We start from the raw sequence: 22,428 nt of genomic DNA on the forward strand, positions 1-22,428 counted from the left end.
GCTTGTAAAAAAATATATATATACACACACACACACACACACTAACACACTAATAAGGGTATTTGAGTCCAAACAAATAACCAACAACCATATTCATTCACCAACGTGTTTTGGCAGTTAACACATGTCACTCCAACACCCTGCGACCACAACATGATCGTGCTTCACCATGATCGTCCTTCTCCTTCATCCACGTTCTGCTTTGGCAGTTCACAAATCTCACCCCTAACACCATTTATATGCGCAGACAATTGCTTAGTTGGCGCTGCGACCACACCATTCTAGAGAAATCCTTCTACGCTGCATCTTTTGTCTCTCCTCCAAGCATGCAATCCTCTAAATCTTCTCTCTCTTCTCCACCTACGCCGCCTTCATTGCCATCTTCTCCAAGTACCCATGTTCCCAATTTAAAAAACTAGGGTCTAATTTTGGGGGTTTTTTGTTTCTTTCGTTAATTTGGAATGGGGATTTTCCCTAGCTCTCTAGATGCCCAATCTCTTTTAAAAACATGCAATAGTCTGTTGACGGATTCTGTCTTTAGATTTTAGTTTGAGTGGCTTGCATTGTATGGCTAATTATTTCTCACACTATCTAATCAAATGAAGGGGAAAGAGTTTCAGTTTGAAAGATGGTCATAAATCGACACACACAATCATCAAGCATTGAGTAAGATAATCACCATTCCAAATTAACGACAGAAAAAAAAACCCCCCAAAATTAGACCCCTAGTTTTTTAAATTGGGAACATTATCTTATAAGTTTGCATAACACTGAAGATTATCAATAAACAAGATCAACTAAGTGATTAAAATCAACAATATACATATGTCAATACTCCTCCTTGGTTCGAAGTTCCAAATAGCAGGACAAAAAGGTGCAGAGGCAAAATGAAAAACACTAAGAAAAACTGAACCTGACGTGAATCGAACACGCAACCTTCTGATCTGGAGTCAGACGCGCTACCATTGCGCCACAGATCCATACATGTTGCCTACTTTAACTGAATATACTCAAAGTTAAAAGATTAGTAACTATTTATCTTTAACTTTTTGTTTTTACTGTTGGAACAACGGTTTGAATTTCCCATTTGCTCATTCCCGCCCACTTCAGTTCTTCCATTCCAAAATTTTTATTTACCCATTTAAATAAAAGAACTTTAATGAAAAGCTCCCGGTATTGTTCACTTTAACGAAAAATCATATTTTTACACTAAAAAGTCAATCCTGATACTATTCACTTTACCCTTTATTTTGTTTTTATCGTTAAAACTCAAAGTTTTCAAACCCTTTTCATTAGTTTTCCTAATAAATAATAGTCGTGTGCATAAAAAGTAAATTAACTATCTAATAAATGATTACTCGTGGTGAAATGGCGATATAAGAGAATCTTTCCCATTAGGTGGGACAACACCTGAAGTTGGGTGGGTGGTTCTTGAGTTGGGGGTTAGTTGTTTGTTAAAGTTCCCTTATTTATTAGACAATAATGTTAGTAGAACAAAATATTAATTGCATGCCCTTCACCTAATGAGATAACTTACCACGATCCACAAGTTTTAGGGATATGGTAGTTCAACTAATTTGCGACAATAACAATTTGCTAATCCTATATAGGAAGATTTGAAATTTGACCATGAATTCTGCTCATCTACTAGAAGTAGAACAGCAACCAAAAATGTCAACAACAAACAAATTCCCCCTCAATTACAAATTGGCAAATTTTGCCAACTTCATACTCAAAACTTTTACACATAATTATAGAAAATTAAAAACCAACACCATCACCCGTAATGCCTACAAGTACACTGTTAAAAGCAATAAGCTATAATGATAGCCAACGAAATACGGTATTGCTATTGAGACTATCTGATGAATACAAGTTTACAAAAGAAAAGAATGCAAAATTTCGTCTGACTGCGTTTTCCCAAGGTGAATAAATGTAGCAGCCTCGACTTCAGAACTAAATTTTTCGGTACAGAAGTTTCTGGCCAACAAATAATTCAATTTTCCAAGTTGTCAGGCCCAATATTTATCTTTATCCACATATCCATCACAGGCATTCTGTGAAACTCGAAAGTTGAGTCATCTCGATGAGAAGTTGCCACTGGGTGAGACTTACTAATCAATAAATTTGAACTGGAGAAAATTAAAACCCAGAAGCAGCAAAGTATATAACAATATTACCTTGAAAATTCCTTCTCTTAGGTTTCCCCATCGAGATTCAACATTCCATTTCTCATTGCTCTAAGCTGGTGTTCATCTCAACTAACTTTTGTTGTTCTTCCTCCGTCTCTTGTGTTTTTACCTGATTCACAACCTTAGGCTTGTTGCTTGTAGATTGCTGATACATAACACCGCCTAGCATACATATTAACAGCCCCACTGTACCAACAATGGTTGAATGCTTGTCCCAAATAATCAGATTAATCACAACAGTCAATAGCTTGTTCACTATACCAAGAACAGTAAATCCAGTTGCAGAAATTGCCCTTCGGCAAGAAAATCCAAAGAAAGAGATGGATAAACCAAATAAACAAGATAACCCCACTGGCAAAAGCACATCTAAAGAATACCAATCTGATTCATCCGTGATTTCATGCTTAATCTTCTTCAATTCTCCCATTACTAGTAGTTCAATTGGAAACAGTAGAAGAGCCTCGAGATTGTTATACAGTACAAGACCCCATGTATTTAAGCCGATGGTCATTACTACATGCTTTATGTAGACAAAATCTATCGACATGCTTACCAAGTAAGCTAGAGCCCAACTATAAGCCGTGACTGTGAACTGGTAATCTGTAAGCACATAAATCACACTTCCCCCAAAAATTGTGGCAAGTGAGGCCCATGTCCTAATTGATGGCCATGGCTGGTGTAAGAAGAGAGTCTCTCCTATAGCAACAAAGATTGGAACAACTGAACGAAAGACAATGAAAGTGTCGACATTGGCATGAAGAAGGAGCTCACTGTTGGTGAAGAGAGAGAGGTAGAATATAATTGCTGCTGGTAGGAAGCGCCACATGGTAAGAAGGTCAAGCGAATCATGTTCTAGCAACTTAAGCCAGCCACATACAAGGACCCCCATAGCACTTGTAAAATACTGTAAAGCAGTTAGTGCCCCAGGGTAAGGAAATTTTACGACAGCCCATTTGTTGATAATGGAAAGCAATGAGGCAGACAAGCAATAACCAGCAGCTATACCATAGACTGAGATTTGTTGGAATATGACACTGTACCAGTTTGGTTGGATATTACCAAAGAGAGTAGGAGCACTTGAACCACCCTGGGCCTGACGACCCTGACCAACTTGAGGATTCTCTACACCATTTTTATTAGACATCTGTCGTAGGATAAAAAAATCTTTGTAAGTCCACACCATTATTTCATTTATATTTTTGCAAAATTCAGAAACAAATGCTTAACATAAACATCAGGCAAGAATAGCAACACCTTTCTCACGGACACTTCTGTTTCATCCATCTTGCTGGATTCACCAAGGACCTCCACTTGTTCAAGCAACTTCTTTAACTTTTCCTCCAGAACAAACAAATGTTCAGACTTTTCACTTGACAGTGGATGTGGTAGAGCAGGTTCCACCTCCTGATGACGGCGTTCTCGCTCACGCCTTACTCTTCTATCCAAATCCATAACCTGTAATGCAAGTAGATATGACAAAGAAATACAGGTGAATATTTTATTTTCATTGAGCATAAATATAGGTGAATAATTCTAGATCATCAAGCCCAATGGAAAAATGTGCAACTTACCAACATCTCACAAAACTGAGCAAGTTCGGCTGCAAACTTGGGAAAATATGCATCATGCTGTGGTGACTTCTCAAAACTATAATCACAAAATAAAAGAAACACTTAGAAGTAAAATACAAAATAATAATCAGTCCAATAGCAGGTAGAAAAGGGGTGAGGGGAACCACAAGAGCCTTGAAGGGAAATAAAAGGCAGCAGCTGATGGATTTATGATGAAACGGCAGACAGTAAGCTCATAAATTTCTGATAAAATGGAAGAAAGCATATGTAATGACTTCAGATGATGATCTGATTTTGAAATCTAAACTTCAAGTTTCAACAAAACAATCAAAATACTCTTATAAAAGCTTAGTGAAAGCAATTGTATACCATTTTCCAGATGGTTAAAAATTTATTCAACTTTTTCACGTAACAAAAATGAAATAAAAAAGAAGCTCGCAAAAGGGTTCAAGCTCCAGGAACAGAAACCTTTGATAAAATAATAAAGAAAGACGGTAGTAGATATTGATATGTGAAACATCAGCAAGCAACTATTTTAGTAAGCTAACTTGCTGAGATGGAATGGATACATTTCTATTCCCTTATAGGCAATCAACTACAACAACAACAACAACAAAGCCTTTTCCCACTAAGTAGGGTCGGCTATGTGAATCCTAGAACGCCATTGCGCTCGATTTTGTGTCATGTCCTCCGTTAGATCCAAGTACTCTAAGTCTTTTCTTAGGGTCTCTTCCAAAGTTTTCCTAGGTCTTCCTCTACCCCTTCGGCCCTGAATCTCTATCCCGTAGTCACATCTTCGAACTGGAGCGTCAGTAGGCCTTCTTTGCACATGTCCAACCCACTCATTCCTAATCTTATCCTTTCTCGTGAGCCCACACCTCCAACGAAGCATCCTCATCTCCGCTACACCCATTTTGTGTACGTGTTGATGCTTCACCGCCCAACATTCTATGCCATACAGCATCGCCGACCTTATTGCCGTCCTATAAAATTTTCCCTTGAGCTTCAGTGGCATACGACGGTCACACAACACGCCAAATGCACTCTTCCACTTCATCCATCCCGCTTGTATTCCATATATTCTGTCTTTAATCGGCTTAGGCGAAGACCTTTAGATTCCAACACTTCTCTCCAAAGGTTAAGCTTCGCATTTACCCCTTCCTGAGTTTCATCTATCAACCCTATATCGTTTGCGAAAAGCATACACCAAGGAATAACATCTTGAATATGTCCTGTTAACTCATCCATTACTAATGCAAAAATGTAAGGACTTAAGGATTGTTGATGCACAAAATCAGTGAGGACTTTGGTACCACAGAAAGTATTAAGTTTGTGACCTTCGCTAGATTGCTCCGGTCATTAGTGTGGATAAGTATGTAAAAGGATAGAGACAGGAGAGCAAACACAAGATGTACGTGGTTCACCCAGATTGGCTACGTCCACGGAGTAGAGGAGTTCTCATTAATTGTGAAGGGTTTACACAAGTACATAGGTTCAAGCTCTCCTTTAGTGGGTACAAGTGAATGATTAGTACAAATTGCATTAGGAAATATTTTGGGAGAATGATCTCCTTTTATAGAAGAGAGTTTCTAGCCTTGTTCTGACATTGACATGTGTCATGTTGTGATTGGCTTCTGATGTTGACAGGTGTCGCGCTATGATTGGTTTCTGATGTCGACACGTGTCGCTCTGTGATTGGCCTCCTGGTTGGAGGGGAAGCTCCTCGGTTGGGGACTTGCAAGATCCAAGCCGCTGAGTAATCACGAAACTTCTAAGTACCGAAGTATGGTATCGTCTTCACTTGCCTTATCTATCTTATAGGTAGATGTGGCATCTTCTCTGGAAGTACTCTTTCTCCGTCCAGGGGTGGTATCTTTAACTGGTGGAGATACAAAAGGTAATGTATCAATTTCACTTGAAGCTTACTTGTAGTTTCAGGCTTGGTCAAGCGCGAGACAAACCATATAGTAGGAGTCCCTCAAGTCGCCGAGCTAGGGGATCTGCTGAAAGAGATGATAGACAAGGTAAGCAATCAGAGCTCCAAGCAATCAATCCCAGATCAGAAGTTTGATTTCGAGTTCCGGCTGATTGTTCTCATTCTCCTTATCTTGTAGGCAGCATGAAGGATAAAGAGAAGAAAAGGAGAAGAGATGATATGAGATACTTTTGCTTTTGAAGAAGTAACTTTCCACAGGCTTATTCTTGAACTGGGCTGGAGGGTTTTCTGGTTTCCTCCAGAGTATAAGGCCGACTCAAGAATTTGAGGGTCAAAACAAGTCCATCAAATCTAGAGTACGTTCGACCCTGCTGATATGGGATACTTTTGCTGTTGACAAATTTGTGGAAGTATCGGCACGTGTTCTGTTACTCTTGTCTCCACATGCTTCTTTGTATCCTTCTCACTTGCCCTATCTGTTCCTCAGGCAGATGTGGTATCTTCTCTGGAAGCATAAGATGTTGAAGATGAGTACTCGAGAGCAATGTCAGGTAAGTAATCAGGTAAGGGTTCCAGGCAGTCAGTTCCTAACTGGAAGCTTGATTCCAAGTGCTGACTGATTGCTCTCTTTCTCCTTGTCTTGCAGGTAAGAACAAGGCCAAAGGAAAAGACAGGGAAAAAGCATAATATGGGATACTCTTGCTTTTAACCCTGATGATATGAGATATTCTTGCTCTGGTGTAGCTTGTTTGCAGAGGTATTATCGGGGGGAAAGAAAGCTGAGTATTTCGAGAGGCTTCGTTGGGAGTGCCCTCTCAGATATGAGGTAGGATTGAGCATTTTTGCAGGTCTGCCTGTCCGTTGAGGATGGAGGTCGACATATATAGGAGTCTTCCTAACAACAAGTAGTAATGCTATTCCTTTACCCTTCTTGGTCATAGCACTGTAGTGTGAGCTGCCAGCTTCACGTGTTTTAACTCTGTCAGAGCACTTTGAAAAAGTGATCTGTGGTATCTGGAAAGTTGATGTTGCGTGTGAAGATTACAGACAAGCTTTATCCAATGGCTCTCGAAGTTGAGAAAGCGATGCCTCTTCGGTTTTCGAACAAGCAATCTTGTCGGGGATCTGGCTCTCGAGATTCGGAGAACGGTGCCTCTTCAATTTTTGAGAAAGCAATTCTGCCGGTGTCTATTCGATTTTTGAGAAAGTAATCCTGTTGGGAGTCTGGCTCTCGAAATTCGGAGGGCGGTGCCTCTTCGATTTTGGAGCAAGCAATCTTGTTGGGAGTGTTTTCTCAAATGTGAGTAAAGGTTGGGCATTTTTGCTAGTCTACCTTGCCACGGAGCACAGAGGTTGACACACAGGGACTTTCCAATTATCCAGCAGTGATGCTGTTCCTTTACCCTTGTGGGTAATAATATGGTAGCTAAACCTTCAAAATTTATGTGTCTAAACTTTGTTAGTGCTGTTTCTTTGCTATTCTTTTACCCTTCTTGGTCATAGCGATGTAGTAACTCCGCCTATGTCTTACATGGCCGGTCCCAAGCCCGGATAAAGGAGGAGGGGGAGGGCGTCAGGTAGTCGACAGCCGGCACTCCATGATCACGTCGAATCCTTATGAAAATGAATCCAGAACAAAATCGCGCTAAAGCTAGGGCGTCACCCGTAAGTGGCGCGCTGTGTGGCCTGAGCACAGTGATAAGTGAGCAAGGGTCGCTGCATCTCCATCGGCACCCGGATGCAGTGTTAAATGAGCAAGGGGGCCATAGAAACTTCTTTTCGAACGACTCCACTCAAAGTTGTTTGGGAGCATATGCTCCTATCAATTTTACCCGGGACACACAAAAGAAGTACTTTGATCCTATTAGACGGGGGAGGGTGAAGAAACTAGGACAGAAGGGTAGAGTTCAAGAGAGCAAAATGCGTTTAGGAACGTGGAATATAGGAACCTTAACGGGAAAATCTATGGAAATAGTGGAAGTTATGGTGAGGAGAAGGATAAATATTATGTGCCTACAAGAAACTAAGTGGGTTGGTAGTAAGGCAAAGGATCTAGAAAACTCAGGGTTTAAACTTTGGTATTCGGGCACAAATAGAACGAGAAACGGTGTTGGCATCATCGTGGACAAGACCTTGGTACAAGATGTTGTAGATGTCAAGAGGGTAGGAGATAGAATCATGGCAATCAAGATTGTAATAGGACAAGAACTTATCAATGTGATTAGTGCGTACGCACCTCAAGTAGGGTTGGATACGAGTTCGAAGGAGAAATTTTGGGAAGATCTTGGAGACTTGGTGCAAGGAATTGCTCAGACGGAGAAGTTATTTATAGGAGGAGATTTAAATGGACACGTGGGCAGGGAGACAGGCAACTATGGAGGTTTTCATGGTGGCCATGGTTTTGGGGAGAGAAACGAGGATGGGGAAGCTATCTTGGATTTTGCAATGGCATATGATCTCTTCTTAGCCAACACCTTCTTTAAGAAGAGAGAAGAACATGTGATCACCTACAAGAGTGGGTCGTCAAAAACACAAATAGATTTTCTTCTAATGAGGAAAGGGGATCGTATAACTTGTAAGGATTGCAAAGTTATACCAGGAGAGAGCGTGGCTAATCAACATCGCTTGTTGGTGATGGATGTACATATCAAAAGAGTAAGACAAAAGAACAAGACTTGGAAGTGCCCAAGGACTAGATGGTGGAATCTAAAAGAAGAAAAACAAGTCATTTTCAAAGAGAAGGTAATCACCCAATGTGTGTGGGATAGAGAGGGGGAAGCTAGCCAAATGTGGGATTCCATGGCTAGTTGTATCCGAAAAGTAGCAAAAGAGGTATTAGGAGAGTCCAAGGGCTTTGCCCCACACCAAAAGGAATCTTGGTGGTGGAATGAGGAGGTACAAACAAAGGTGAAGGCTAAGAAGGAATGTTGTAAAGCCTTATACAAGGAGAGGACCGATGAAAATGGTGAAAAGTATAGAAAAGCGAAGCAAGAGGCGAAAAAAGCTGTCAGAGAAGCTAAGTTAGCGGCCTACGACGATATGTATAAACGACTAGATACCAAAGAAGGAGAGTTGGATATCTATAAACTATCTAGAGCAAGGGAAAAGAAGACAAGGGATCTAAACCAAGTGAGGTGCATCAAGGATGAGGATGGAAAGGTTCTTGCTACAGAGAACGCGGTTAAAGACAGATGGAGAGGTTATTTTCATAATCTTTTCAATGAAGGACATGAAATGAGCGATTCTTTAGGGGAGTTGAGTAACTCAGAAGAGTGTAGAAACTACTCTTTTTATCGTCGAATCCGGAAGGAAGAAGTGGTTGTAGCTTTGAAGAAGATGAAGCATAAAAAAGCAATAGGCCCAGACAATATACCAATCGAAGTGTGGAAACTTTTGGGAAAGACAGGTATAACATGGCTCACTGACCTTTTCAATAGGATTTTGAAAACGAAGAAGATGCCAAATGAGTGGCGAACGAGCACTTTGGTGCCTATCTACAAGAACAAGGGCGACGTACAAAATTGCATGAACTATAGGGGTATTAAGCTAATGAGTCATACAATGAAGCTCTGGGAGAGAGTCATTGAGCATAGATTGAGGCAAGAGACACGGGTTTCGGACAACCAATTCGGGTTCATGTCAGGGCGCTCAACCATGGAGGCAATCTATCTCTTACGAAGATTGATGGAAAGATATAGAGATGGGAAAAAGGATTTACACATGGTCTTTATAGATTTGGAAAAAGCGTATGATAGGGTCCCAAGAGACATTCTTTGGAGGATTTTAGAGAAGAAAGGAGTACGAGTAGCATATATCCAAGCTATAAAGGATATGTATGAAGGAGCAAAGACTGCCGTAAGAACTCATGAAGGACAAACCGAAAGCTTCCCCATAACTGTAGGATTACATCAAGGCTCATCCTTAAGTCCTTACCTTTTTGCGTTGGTAATGGATGAGTTAACAGGACATATTCAAGATGATATTCCTTGGTGTATGCTTTTCGCAGACGATATAGTGTTGATAGATGAAACTCAGGAAGGGGTAAATGCAAAGCTTAACCTTTGGAGAGAAGTGTTGGAATCTAAAGGTCTTCGCCTAAGCCGATCAAAGACAGAATATATGGAGTGCAAGTTCAGTGCAAATGGAGGCCAAAACGAGTTAGGGGTGAGGATCGGAGATCAAGAAATACCAAAAAGCGACCGTTTTCGTTACCTAGGATCTATCTTGCAAAAGAACGGAGAATTAGATGGAGATCTCAACCATAGAATACAAGCTGGATGGATGAAGTGGAAGAGTGCATCCGGTGTGTTGTGTGACCGCCGTATGCCATTGAAGCTCAAGGGAAAATTTTATAGGACGGCAATAAGGCCGGCGATGCTGTATGGCACAGAATGTTGGGCGGTGAAACATCAACACGTACACAAAATGGGTGTAGCGGAGATGAGGATGCTTCGTTGGATGTGTGGGCACACGAGAAAGGATCAGATTAGGAATGAGGATATCCGGGGTAAAGTAGGAGTAGCCGAAATTGAAGGAAAGATGAGAGAAAATCGGTTACGGTGGTTTGGACATGTGCAAAGAAGGCCTACTGACGCTCCGATTAGAAGATGCGACTATGGGACAGAGGTTCAGGGCCGAAGGGGTAGAGGAAGACCTAGGAAAACTTTGGAAGAGACTCTAAGAAAAGACTTAGAGTACTTGGATCTAACGGAGGACATGACACAGGATCGAGCACAATGGCGTTCTAAGATTCATATAGCCGATCCCACTCAGTGACTTGGATTTTCCAAGTCTCCAATCGAGAAGTTTTCCTCACTCGGGAAATTAAGGGAACACTACCCCAACCTACATGCTCCACTCAGAAAGCTTCAACATACAAGCTTCAACAAAAGAAAATTCAAAGAACTTAGCGAAGAAGGCTTTGGTGTATTTAACACAATACGTTGAAATGAAGGAAAGCTTATTTATTGATATCCCCGATCAGCTACAAATATGTACATATACATGAGTCAAAATAAACACACAAGACGGAGCCTTCACAAAGGTTGCTTAGGAGAAGTCTCAGCAGTCGGTAGAGCCCCAGAAAGAGAAGGCACCGAAGGGGGATCATTTGGAGCCTCAGTACTGGACAGAACCCTAGAAGGAGGAGGCATCAGAGGTTGATCATTCGGAGCTTCATTACGCGGTACAGCCCCAGAAGACGAAGGCAATAAATGCCTTTGGAACAAACCCACAAATCTCTGATGATCAAGTAAAACCTGACCATCAGTTTCCTTCATCTGGTCAAGCTTCCTCTTCATGTTTGTAGCATAGTCATGTGCGAGCCGGTGCAACTGTTTATTCTCATGCTTGAGCCCTCTAATCTCCTGTTTGAGACTCATCACTTCAGCCGCCAAGGATTCAACTTGGCGGGTTCGAGCAAATAGGCGTTGGGCCATATTAGACACAGAACCTGCACACTGAACACTGAGAGCCAACGAATCCTTAACAGCTAACTCATCAGACCGTTTGGAAAGTAGTCTGTTATCTTTGGGAGTGAGAAGGTTCCTGGCCACCACCGCAGCGGTCATATCATTCTTCATCACGGAATCCCCAACGGTAAGAGGACCAGTAGGGGAGACGAAGGATGGGCGCCATATGTTGTCTGGAGAAGGCGGGGCTGCCTCTTCAACAAGGTTCAAGTCAAAACGACGGTCGGAGGGGCCAGACATTTTCAAAGGTGTTGAAGAGAGAAGAGGTCGGACAAATCAAGATCTTAGAAGTGCAAGAATGAAGCTTCTACTGGTGGAGATTCAAGTGTGCTTTGGAACTTAATGTCAGCCTCTATAAAAATCTGCACTCGACGGAGCTTCGGAAATCGAAGAGGCGCCTGCTCAGAAATCGAAGAGGCGTTTGCTTTCTCAAAAGCTGGGCTGCTTAGAGATCACGAGGGTTGATCTCAGAAATCGAAGAGGCGTTTGCTTTCTCAAAAGTTGGGCTTCTCAAAGACCACGAAGGCCGATCTCAGAAATCGAAGAGGCGCTCGCTTTCTCAAAAGCTGGGCTCCCCAGAGACCACGAGGGCCGATCTCAGAAATCGAAGAGGCACCTACTTTTCCAGCCTTGTCAGCACCCGTCACACGCACACTCAGCTTTGCAGAAATTATGGGCATTCTGTCGAAGACTTCTGGGGAAGTAGAAAACACATGAATCTTACTGTTCAATCACCCACTTCCCACACGCAACAATAGCTCATGGGTACCACAGATAACTTTGCCAAAGTTCTCTGCCAAAGTTGAGCACGTGAAGCTTGCAGCTCCCACTACATCGCTCTGACCAAGAAGGGTAAAAGAATAGCAAAGAAACAGCACTAACAAAGTTTAGACCCATAAATTTTGAAGGTCTAGCTACCATATTATTACCCACAAGGGTAAAGGAACAGTACTATTGCTGGATAATTGGAAAGTCCCTGTGTGTCAACCTCTGTGCTTCGTGGCAAGGTAGACTAGCAAACATGCCCAACCTTTACTCACATTCGAGAAAACACTCCCAATAAGATTGCTTGCTCCAAAATCGAAGAGGCACCGTCCTCCGAATCTCGAGAGCCAGACTCCCAACATGACTACTTTCTTAAAAATCGAAGAGAGGGTAAAGGAACAGTACCATTGCTGGATAATTGGAAAGTCCCTGTGTGTCAACCTCTGTGCTTCGTGGCAAGGTAGACTAGCAAACATGCCCAACCTTTACTCACATTCGAGAAAACACTTCCAACAAGATTGCTTGCTCCAAAATCGAAGAGGCACCGCCCTCCGAATCTCGAGAGCCAGACTCCCAACGTGATTACTTTCTCAAAAATCGAAGAGACACTGCTCCCCGAATCCTCGAGAGCCAGACCCCCAGCATGATTGCTTTCTCAAAAATCGATGAGGCATCGTTCTCCGAATCAATCGAAGAGGCGCTCGCTTTCTCAAAAGCTGGGCTGCTCAGAGACCACGAGGGCCGATCTCAGAAATCGAAGAGGCACCTACTTTTCTAGCCTTGTCAGCACCTGTCACACGCACACTCAGCTTTGCAGAAATTATGGGCATTCTGTCGAAGACTTCTGGTGAAGTAGAAAGCACATGAATCTTACTGTTCAATCACCCACTTCCCACACGCAACAATAGCTCATGGGTACCACAGATAACTTTGCCAAAGTTCTCTGCCAAAGTTGAGCACGTGAAGCTTGCAGCTCCCACTACATCGCTCTGACCAAGAAAGGTAAAAGAATAGCAAAGAAACAGCACTAACAAAGTTTAGACACATAAATTTTGAAGGTCTAGCTACCATATTATTACCCACAAGGGTAAAGGAACAGTACCACTGCTGGATAATTGGAAAGTCCCTGTGTGTCAACCTCTGTGCTTCGTGGCAAGGTAGACTAGCAAACATGCCCAACCTTTACTCACTTTCGAGAAAACACTCCCAACAAGATTGCTTGCTCCAAAATCGAAGAGGCACCGTCCTCCGAATCTCGAGAGCCAGACTCCCAACATGACTACTTTCTCAAAAGCGAAGAGAGGGTAAAGGAACAGTACCATTGCTGGATAATTGGAAAGTCTCTGTGTGTCAACCTTTGTGCTTCGTGGCAAGGTAGACTAGCAAACATGCCCAACCTTTACTCACATTCGAGACAACACTCCCAACAGGATTGCTTGCTCCAAAATCGAAGAGGCACCGCCCTCCGAATCTCGAGAGCCAGACTCCCAACATGATTACTTCCTCAAAAATCGAAGAGACACTGCTCTACGAATCTCGAGAGCCAGACCCCCAGCATGATTGCTTTCTCAAAAATCGAAAAGGCATCGTTCTCCGAATCTCGAGAGCCAGATACCACAGACCACTTTTTCAAAGTGCTCTGACAGAGTTAAAACATGTGAAACTGGCAGCTCCCACTACCGTGCTATGACCAAGCAGGGTAAAGGAATAGCATTACTACTTGTTGTTAGGGAGACTCCTATATATGTCGACCTCCATCCCCAACGGACAGGCAGACCTGCAAAAATGCTCAACCTTTCATCATATCTGAGAGGGCACTCCCAACGAAGCCTTTCGAAATATTCAGCTTTCTTTCCCCCCGATAATACCTCTGCAAACAAGCTATACTAGAGCAAGAATATCTCATATCATCAGGGTTAAAAGCAAGAGTATCCCATATCATGCTTTTTCCCTGTCTTTTCCTTTGGCCTTGTTTTTACCTGCAAGACAAGGAGAAAGAGAGCAATCAGTCAGCACTTGGATCAAGCTTCCAGCCAGGAACTGACTGCCTGGAACCCCTTACCTGATTACTTACCTGGCATTGCTCTCGAGTACTCATCTTCAACATCTTATGTTTCCAGGGAAGATTCCGCATCTGCTTGAGGAACAGATAGGGCAAGTGCGAAGGATACAAGGAAGCATGTGGAGACAAGCGTAACAGCACACGTGCCGATACACCCATTACTCTGTCAAAAGCAAAAGTATCCCATATCAGCAGGGTGGAACGTACTCTAGATTTGATGGACTTGTTTTGACCCTCAAATTCTTCAGTCGGCCTTATACTCTGGAGGAAACCAGAAAACCCTCCAGCTCAGTTCAAGAATAAGCCTGTGGAAAGTTACTTCTTCAAAAGCAAAAGTATCTCATATCATCTCTTCTCATTTTTCTTCTCTTTATCCTTCATGCTGCTGCAAGATGGGGAGAAGGTGAACAATCAGTCGGAGCTCTGATTGCTTACCTTGTCTGTCACCTCTTTCAGCAGACCCCCTAGCTCGGCGACTTGGGGGACTCCTACTACATGGTTTGTATCGCGCTTGACCAAGCCTGAGACTACAAGTAAGCTTCAAGTGAAATTGATACATTACCTTGTGCATCTCCACCAGTTAAAGATACCACCCCTGGATGGAGGAAGAGTACTTCCAGAGAAGATGCCACATCTACCTATGAGACAGATAAGGCAAGTCAAGACGACACCACACTCCGATACTTAGAAGTTTCGTGATTACGAGATCATTCTCCCACAATATTTCCTAATGTCATTTGTACTAAATCATTCACTTGTACTCACTAAAGGAGAGCTTGAACCTATGTACTTGTGTAAACCCTTCACAATTAATGAGAACTCTTCTATTCCGTGGACGTAGCCAATCTGGGTGAACCACGTACATCTTGTGTTTGCTTTCCTATCTCTATCCATTTATATACTTATCCACACTAATGACCGGAGCAATCTAGCGAAGATCACAAAAAGCGACCGTTTTCGCTACCTAGGATCTATCTTGCAAGAGAACGGAGAATTAGATGGAGATCTCAACCATAGAATACGAGCTGGATGGATGAAGTGTAAGAGTGCATCCGGCGTGTTGTGTGACCGTCGTAGGCCACTGAAGCTCAAGGGAAAATTTTATAGGACGGCAATAAGGCCAGCGATGTTGTATGGCACAGAATGTTGGGCGGTGAAGCATCAACACGTACACAAAATGGGTGTAGCGGAGATGAGGATGCTTCGTGGGATGTGTGGGCACACGAGAAATGATAAGATTGGGAATGAGGATATCCGAGGTAAAGTAGGAGTAGCCGAAATTGTAGGAAAGATGAGAGAAAATCGGCTCCGATGATTTGGACATGTGCAAAGAAGGCCGACTGACGCTCCGGTTCGAAGATGTGACTACGGGACAGAGGTTCAGGGCCAAAGGGGTAGAGGAAGACCTAGGAAAACTTTGGAAGAGACTCTAAGAAAAGACTTAGAGTACTTGGATCTAACGGAGGACATGACACAAAACCGAGCGCAATGGCGTTCTAGGATTCATATAGCCGACCCCACTTAGTGGGAAAAGGCTTTGTTGTTGTTGTTGTTGTTGTTGTTGTTGGTCATAGCGATGTAGTGGGAGCTGCAAGCTTCACGTGTCTAAACTTTGTCAGAGATCTTTGGCAAAGTTATCTGTGGTACCCATGAGCTGATGTTGCATGTGGAAAGTGGATGATTGAATAGTAAGATTCACGTGCTTTCTACTTCACCAGAAATCTTCAACAGATTGCCCGTAATTTCCGCAAAGCTGAGTGTGCATGTGACAGGTGCTGACAAGGCTGAGAAAGCAGGTGCCTCTTCGATTTCTGAGATCGGCCCTCGTGGTCTCTGAGCAGCCCAGCTTTTGAGAAAGCAAGCGCCTCTTTGATTTTTGAGATCGGCCCTCGTGGTCTTTGAGCAGCTCAGCTTTTGAGAAAGCAAACGCCTCTTCGATCTCTGAGGTCAGCCCTCGTGGTCTCTAAGCAGCCTAGCTTTTGAGAAAGCAAACGCTTCTTCGATTTCTGAGCAGGCGCATCTTCGATTTCTGAAACTCCGTCAAGTGCAGATTTTTATAGAGACTGGCATTAAATTCCAAAGCACACTTGAATCTCCACCAGTAGAAGCTCCCTTCTTGCACTTCTAAGATCTTGATTTGTCCGACCTCTTCTCTCTTCAACACCTTTGAAAATGTCTGGTCCTTCCGACCGTCATTTTGACTTAAACCTTGGTGAAGAGGCAGCCGTGCCTTCTCCAGACAACATATGGCGCCCATCCTTCTTATCCCCTACTGGTCCTCGTACCGTTGGGGATTCCGTGATGAAGAATGATATGACTGCTGCGGTGGTGGCCAGGAACATTCTCACTCCCAAAGATAACAGACTTCTTTCCAAACGGTCTGATGAGTTGGATGTTAAGGATTCTCTGGCTCTCAGTGTTTAGTGTGTAGGTTCTGTGTCGAATATGGCCCAACACCTATTTGCTCGAACCCGCCAAGTTGAATCATTGGCGGCTGAAGTGATAAGTCTCAAACAGAAGATTAGAGGGCTCAAGCATGAGAATAAACAGTTGCACAAGCTCGCACATGACTATGTTACAAACATGAAGAGGAAGCTTGACCAGATGAAGGAATCTGATGGTCAGATTTTACTTGATCATCAAAGGTTTGTGGGTGTGTTCCAAAGGCATTTATTGCCTTCGTCTTCTGGGACTGTACCGCGTAATGAAGCTCCAAATGATCAACCTCCGATGCTTCTTCCTTCTAAGGTACTGTCCAGTACTGAGGCTCTGAGTGATCACCCTCCGGTGCCTTCTCTTTCTGGGGCTCTACCGACTGCTGAGACTTCTCCTAAGCAACCATTGTGAAGGCCCCCTCTTGTTTGTTTATTTTGACTCATGTATATGTACATATTTGTAACTTATCGGAGATATCAATAAATAAGCTTTGCTTCATTTCAACGTATTGTGTTAAATACACCAAAGCCTTCTTCACTAAGTTCTTTGAATTTTTCTTTTGTTGAAGCTTGTATGTTGAAGCTTTGTAAGTGAAGCATGTAGGTTGAGGTAGTGTTCCCTTAATTTCTCGAGTGAGGAAAACTTCTCGATTGGAGACTTAAAAAGTCCAAGTCACTGAGTGGGGTTGGTTATATGAATCTTAGAACGCCATTGTGCTCGGTCCTGTGTCATGTCCTTCGTTAGATCCAAGTACTCTTAAGTCTTTTCTTAGAGTCTCTTCCAAAGTTTTCCTAGGTCTTTCTCTACCCCTTCAACCCTGAACCTCTATCCCGTAGTCGCATCTTCTAACCAGAGCGTCAGTAGGACTTCTTTGCATATGTCCAAACCACCGTAACCGATTTTCTCTCAGCTTTCCTACAATTTCGGCTACTCCTACTTTACCTCAGATATCCTTATTCCTAATCTTATCCTTTCTCGTGTGCCCACACATCCAATGAAGCATCCTCATCTCCGCTACACCCATTTTGTGTACGTATTGATGCTTCACCGCCCAACATTCTGTGCCATACAGCATCGCCGACTTATTGTCGTCCTATAAAATTTTCCCTTGAGCTTCAGTGGCATACGGCAGTCGCACAACACGCCGGATGCACTCTTCCACTTCATCCATCCAGCTTGTATTCTATGGTTCAGATCTCCATCTAATTCTCCGTTCTTTTGCAAGATAGATCCTAGGTAGCGAAAGCAGTCACTCGTTGGTATTTCCTGATCTCCGATCCTCACCCCTAACTCATTTTGGCCTCCATTTGCACTGAACTTGCACTCCATATATTTTGTCTTTAATCGGCTTAGGCGAAGACCTTTAGATTCCAACACTTCTCTCCAAAGGTTAAGCTTCACATTTACCCCTTCCTAAGTTTCATCTATCAACACTATATCGTCTACGAAAAGCATACACCAAGGAATATCATCTTGAATATGTCCTGTTAACTCATCCATTACCAACGCAAAAAGGTAAGGACTTAAGGATGAGCCTTGATGTAATCCTACAGTTATGATGAAGCTTTCGGTTTGTCCTTCATGAGTTCTTACGGCAGTCTTCGCTCCTTCATACATATCCTTTACAGCTTGGATATATGCTACTCGTACTCCTTTCTTCTCCAAAATCCTCCAGAGAATGTCTCTTGGGACCCTATCATACGTTTTTTCCAAATCTATAAAGACCATGTGTAAATCCTTTTTCCCCTCTATATCTTTCCATCAATCTTTATAAGAGATAGATTGCCTCCATGGTTGAGTGCCCTGGTATGAACCCGAATTGGTTGTCTAAAACCCGTGTCTTTTGCCTCAATCTATGCTCAATGACTCTCTCCCAGAGCTTCATTGTATGACTCATTAGCTTAATACCCCTATAGTTCATGCAATTTTGTACGTCGCCCTTATTCTTGTAGATAGGCATCAAAGTGCTCTTTCGCCACTCATTTGGCATCTTCTTCGTTTTCAAAATCCTATTGAAAAGGTCAGTGAGCCATGCTATACCTGTCTCTCCCAGGACTTTTCACACTTCGATCGATATATCATCTGGACCCACTACTTTTCTATGTTTCATCTTCTTCAAAGCTACAACCACTTCTTCCTTCCTGATTCGACGATAAAATGAGTAGTTTCTATACTCTTCTGAGTTACTCAACTCCCCTAAAGAAGTACTCCTTTCATGTTCTTCATTGAAAAGATTATGAAAATAACCTCTCCATCTGTCTTTGACCGCATTCTCTGTAGCAAGAACCTTTCCATCCTCATCCTTGATGCACCTCACTTGGTTTAGGTCCCTTGTCTTCTTTTTCCTTGCTCTAGCTAGTTTATAGATATCCAACTTTCCTTCTTTGGTATCTAGTCGATTATACATATCGTCATAAGCCACTAACTTAACTTTTCTCACAGCTTTCTTCGCCTCTTCTATACCTTTCACCATTTTCATCAGTCTTATCCTTGTATAAGGCTTTACAACATTCCTTCTTAGCCTTCACCTTTGTTTGTACCTCCTTATTCCACCACCAAGATTCCTTTTGGTGTGGAGCAAAGCCCCTGGACTCTCCTAATACCTCTTTTGCTACTTTTCGGATACAACTAGCTATGGGATCCCATATTTGGCTAGCTTCCCCCTCTCTATCCCACACACACTGGGTGATTACTTTCTCTTTGAAAATTGCTTGCTTTTATCCTTTTAGATTCCACCATCTAGTCCTTGGGCACTTCCAAGTCTTGTTTTTTTTTCTCACTCTATTGATATATACATCCATCACCAACAAGCGATGTTGATTAGCCAAGCTCTCTCCCGGTATAACTTTGCAATCCTTACAAGTTATACGATCCCCTTTCCTCATTAGAAGAAAATCTATTTGTGTTTTTGACGACCCACTCTTGTAAGTGATCACATGTTCTTCTCTCTTCTTAAAGAAGGTGTTGGCTAAGAAGAGATCATATGCCATTGCAAAATCTAATATAACTTCCCCATCCTCGTTTCTCTCCCCAAAACCATGGCCACCATGAAAACCTCTATAGTTGTCTGTCTCCTTGCCCACATGTCCATTTAAATCTCCTCTTATAAATAACTTCTCCGCCTGAGCAATCAACTAATCTAGAAAAAATACCAATAACTTATAGCAGCAGCTTAGAATACCATGGTTGAAGTATTGCGATATTGAATTTTCATTCTACATGTATGAATCTGTTAATTATGCATAAAATAGAGCTTTTGTAGCAAAACCAGTACAACAAATTCACTTAGGACGGAAAAAGAAAACACAATTCCTTTAATTGCATTGGATCTAGATGCACAAAGTGCGGCAACATGAAAACCTCAGGAAACATTTCCGACAAGAAAATCCTAACCTAGAAAAAATGTCCAGTTAGTCACCTTTCTTTCAACTTTGGTTCATGTATTTGAGGGCACTGTCCTGTTTCATAAACAAAAGATTCGCTGTTAGTGATGTGTTATACTCTCCAAACATCCGAAAAGCAAATGATTTGGGAATCGAATCGTGATTCAAACATTTCTTGCTTGCTCTTTCTCAGCAACCAAATAGACTGTTAAACAGGTGTAATTCAATATGAAATTTAAAAGCAATGCACCTAGATCGCTTCGAGTATTGGCGAAGAGATCGAACGGGCAAAAACGAACCAAATAGTGCCCGCAGACCTCCTTATCATCCCAAGTAATTTCCCTCCCCCTCTTTCTCTCTTCCTCCGTCAAATTACGAGCTGGAAATTGGAATTCATCAACAAAATTAAAAAAAAAAAATATATATATATATATATATATATATATACACACATAAACACATTACAGCAGGAGTAAGCAAAATATTAATCCAATTAGAAACCACTAAATATTACCAAAGTATAATATCTAAAATGCCCCAAGAAGCAAAAGAAAATGAGTATGTAGAAAAACAACAATTAGGGTTTATGAGAGATACCTGTGCCCATAAGTTCGTGTAGCAGAGAAGGAAATTCAAGGGGCTTGAATTTGAAAGAAAAATAAAAACAAAAAATTAATTTGAGTTGGAGAATAGAAAATTGAGATAAGGGTTTATAGGAAATGCACAAGTGAGGAATAAGCAGCTCCCATGGCTTTTAGGCCCTCTAGGCTCTCGGCTTCAGGTTTGATTTTGAATCTCAAGGAGTAGATTTATGATTGGGAATCTGAGGGAGAACGGGACAGCGACGGTAGTGGTATATATTCCTCATTCTTTGCTAACTTTGATTCAAGGTCATTTTTCGGACAATTACTACTAATTTCCTCCTCCTTTTTTTAAGGCTAAATTTGCTTCTTTGGTCGCTATCCTATTTTTCTCCACCTATGCAAATAGTGTTCGAATCTTTTCCCTTTACTTTAAAATAGTAAAGTAAAATTATTATAAGTGGTGAATTACTCTTGTGGTTAGGATATTAGGAAAACTAATGAAAATGTCTTGAAAATTTTGAGTTTTAATGATAAGGACAAAATAAAGGGTAAAGTGAATAGTACCAGGATTGACTTTTTAGTGTAAAAATGTGGTTTTTCGTTAAAGTGAACAGTACCGGGTGCTTTTCGTTAAAGTTCCCTAGGATATTTCTCTTTAAAACATTAAGTCAAGAGTTCAAACTTTCCCTTCCTTTTAATGTATAATTAATATAGAGTATCGTTAATGCAGGTCTCCAAGCCACTTTTCTTTCCTTTTAATGTATAGCCCACCAAGACCTGAATGGATAACCAACCAACCAAAAGCAGTGCTTTTCACTTATCCGAACTAAAGGTGTTTGATTCTACAACTCCATTGTTGTTAATCCAAACAGAAGAAGTCACCGGTGACCAACACAAAGTTGTTCACTTGTTCGAACTGAAGATGTGTTGACGGGAAGGTTAAGGTAGTTAGTGTGTTTCTCAAGAGCGTGAGAAAGGTTCCGTGTAGTGCGAGGATTTTCGCATGGTGCGTTTAAGTTGTTTGTTGAGTTGAATGGCGCTTTTAATGTTGCAAAGCCTCCTTTATTTATAGGCGAGGCTTCCATGATAAACAAGCCTACAGAGGCAAAGTTTTGATGGTACTGTGTTTGCTCGGTGTTTACTTGAATATTCTTTTTATCCTTTCTTAGCCAAAACTTCATCTCCATACAATTTTGACCTCTTTGATTACAACTACAATTTTGAACTTAATCACCTTATGAGATTCATTCATCTTTATCCAACCACGTAGCCACTCTAATCATTGGGATGATTCATATTTATCCAAACCCTAGTTTGATTCTTCGCAATTTCAATTTGTGTAGGATTCGACTGAGCCACCCCATACTTAATCTTTTCACAATCCTACCTCCATGAGGACTTGGTCGTACTAGGGGTGGGTAAAAGGGCATAGGAACCGCAGGTCGGGGTGGGTAATCAAGGTTCGGGACGGGTACGGGCCGGTTCCTAATTTTTAAAAAGAGGAATAGGGCAGGGCAGGCCTGTTCCAAAAATATAGAAAAACGAGTACCCGGACCGGCCTGTTTGTAATTGCAATGGACGGATGAGATTGAAAATGAACCTACCAGCAAATCTGAACCGTTAGTTTTACCTAGGACCTAGGTCTCCTCGAGCTCGACTCTGTTACTGGAGTCTTCGAACTCGACTTGATTCTCTCTTGCTGTCTCGCCTCGTTGTCTCCTCCAGCATCCCGAGCTCGATTCTGTCACTGAACCTAGGTCTCCTCGAGCTCGACTCTGTCAAGGGAAAGCGAATCTCTTACTACATATTAATTAATTAATATCTTTATTCAATTAAATTTAAACCTGTAATTCACTTTTGTCAATCGGCCTCCTCCCGTATCCGATCACTCGATGAGTCCCTCTAAAACCAATTTTTTTTATTTGTTAATTTATTTTTCTTCTTATTTCGAAATTACGATTGGGTATGTTCGGATTGAGCTATGAATTTCCATTGATGAATTTGAGTTAGGTGGTTTTGCTTTTTTTT

The 22,428-nt window shown here is 41.9% G+C and overlaps 1 protein-coding gene and 1 non-coding gene across 5 annotated transcripts; both read right to left on the reverse strand.

Moving 5' to 3' along the window:
• Positions 1-908: 908 nt before the first annotated feature.
• Positions 909-980, reverse strand: TRNAW-CCA (transfer RNA tryptophan (anticodon CCA)). The gene has a single exon. It is a non-coding gene; the product is annotated as a tRNA-Trp (tRNA).
• Positions 981-1,679: 699 nt separating this feature from the next.
• LOC139192716 (GDP-mannose transporter GONST3-like) lies at positions 1,680-20,724 on the reverse strand. 4 transcript variants are annotated; one of them, XR_011577036.1, is made up of 7 exons: positions 20,414-20,720; positions 20,067-20,195; positions 19,852-19,891; positions 3,764-3,839; positions 3,447-3,647; positions 2,181-3,336; positions 1,680-2,057 (listed from the first exon to the last, which is right to left on the reverse strand). XR_011577036.1 is itself a non-coding variant. In XM_070815269.1 (6 exons), exons 1-6 carry the CDS (start codon positions 20,421-20,423, stop codon positions 2,233-2,235), a joined length of 1,560 nt encoding a protein of 519 aa, XP_070671370.1. In that variant the 5' UTR covers positions 20,424-20,724; the 3' UTR covers positions 1,680-2,232. The 4 variants fall into 4 exon arrangements, 2 of the variants coding, with proteins under 2 accessions (XP_070671370.1, XP_070671371.1); XR_011577035.1 differs by having other exon boundaries at positions 1,680-2,100; XM_070815269.1 differs by having other exon boundaries at positions 1,680-3,336; positions 20,414-20,724.
• Between the last annotated feature and the right edge of the window lie 1,704 nt (positions 20,725-22,428).

This window comes from Malus domestica, chromosome 16 (assembly GCF_042453785.1).
Source record: "Malus domestica chromosome 16, GDT2T_hap1".
Lineage (NCBI taxonomy): Eukaryota > Viridiplantae > Streptophyta > Magnoliopsida > Rosales > Rosaceae > Malus > Malus domestica.

Bases quoted from the DNA above. Each gene is read 5' to 3' on its own strand.
- LOC139192716 (XM_070815269.1), bottom strand. The intron at 19,892-20,066 runs GTGCATTGCTTT...TTTATGAAACAG, and splicing joins CAATACTCGAAGCGATCTAG to GACAGTGCCCTCAAATACAT. The intron at 3,840-19,851 runs GTGACTAACTGG...TTGTGATTATAG, and splicing joins GAACCAAAGTTGAAAGAAAG to TTTTGAGAAGTCACCACAGC.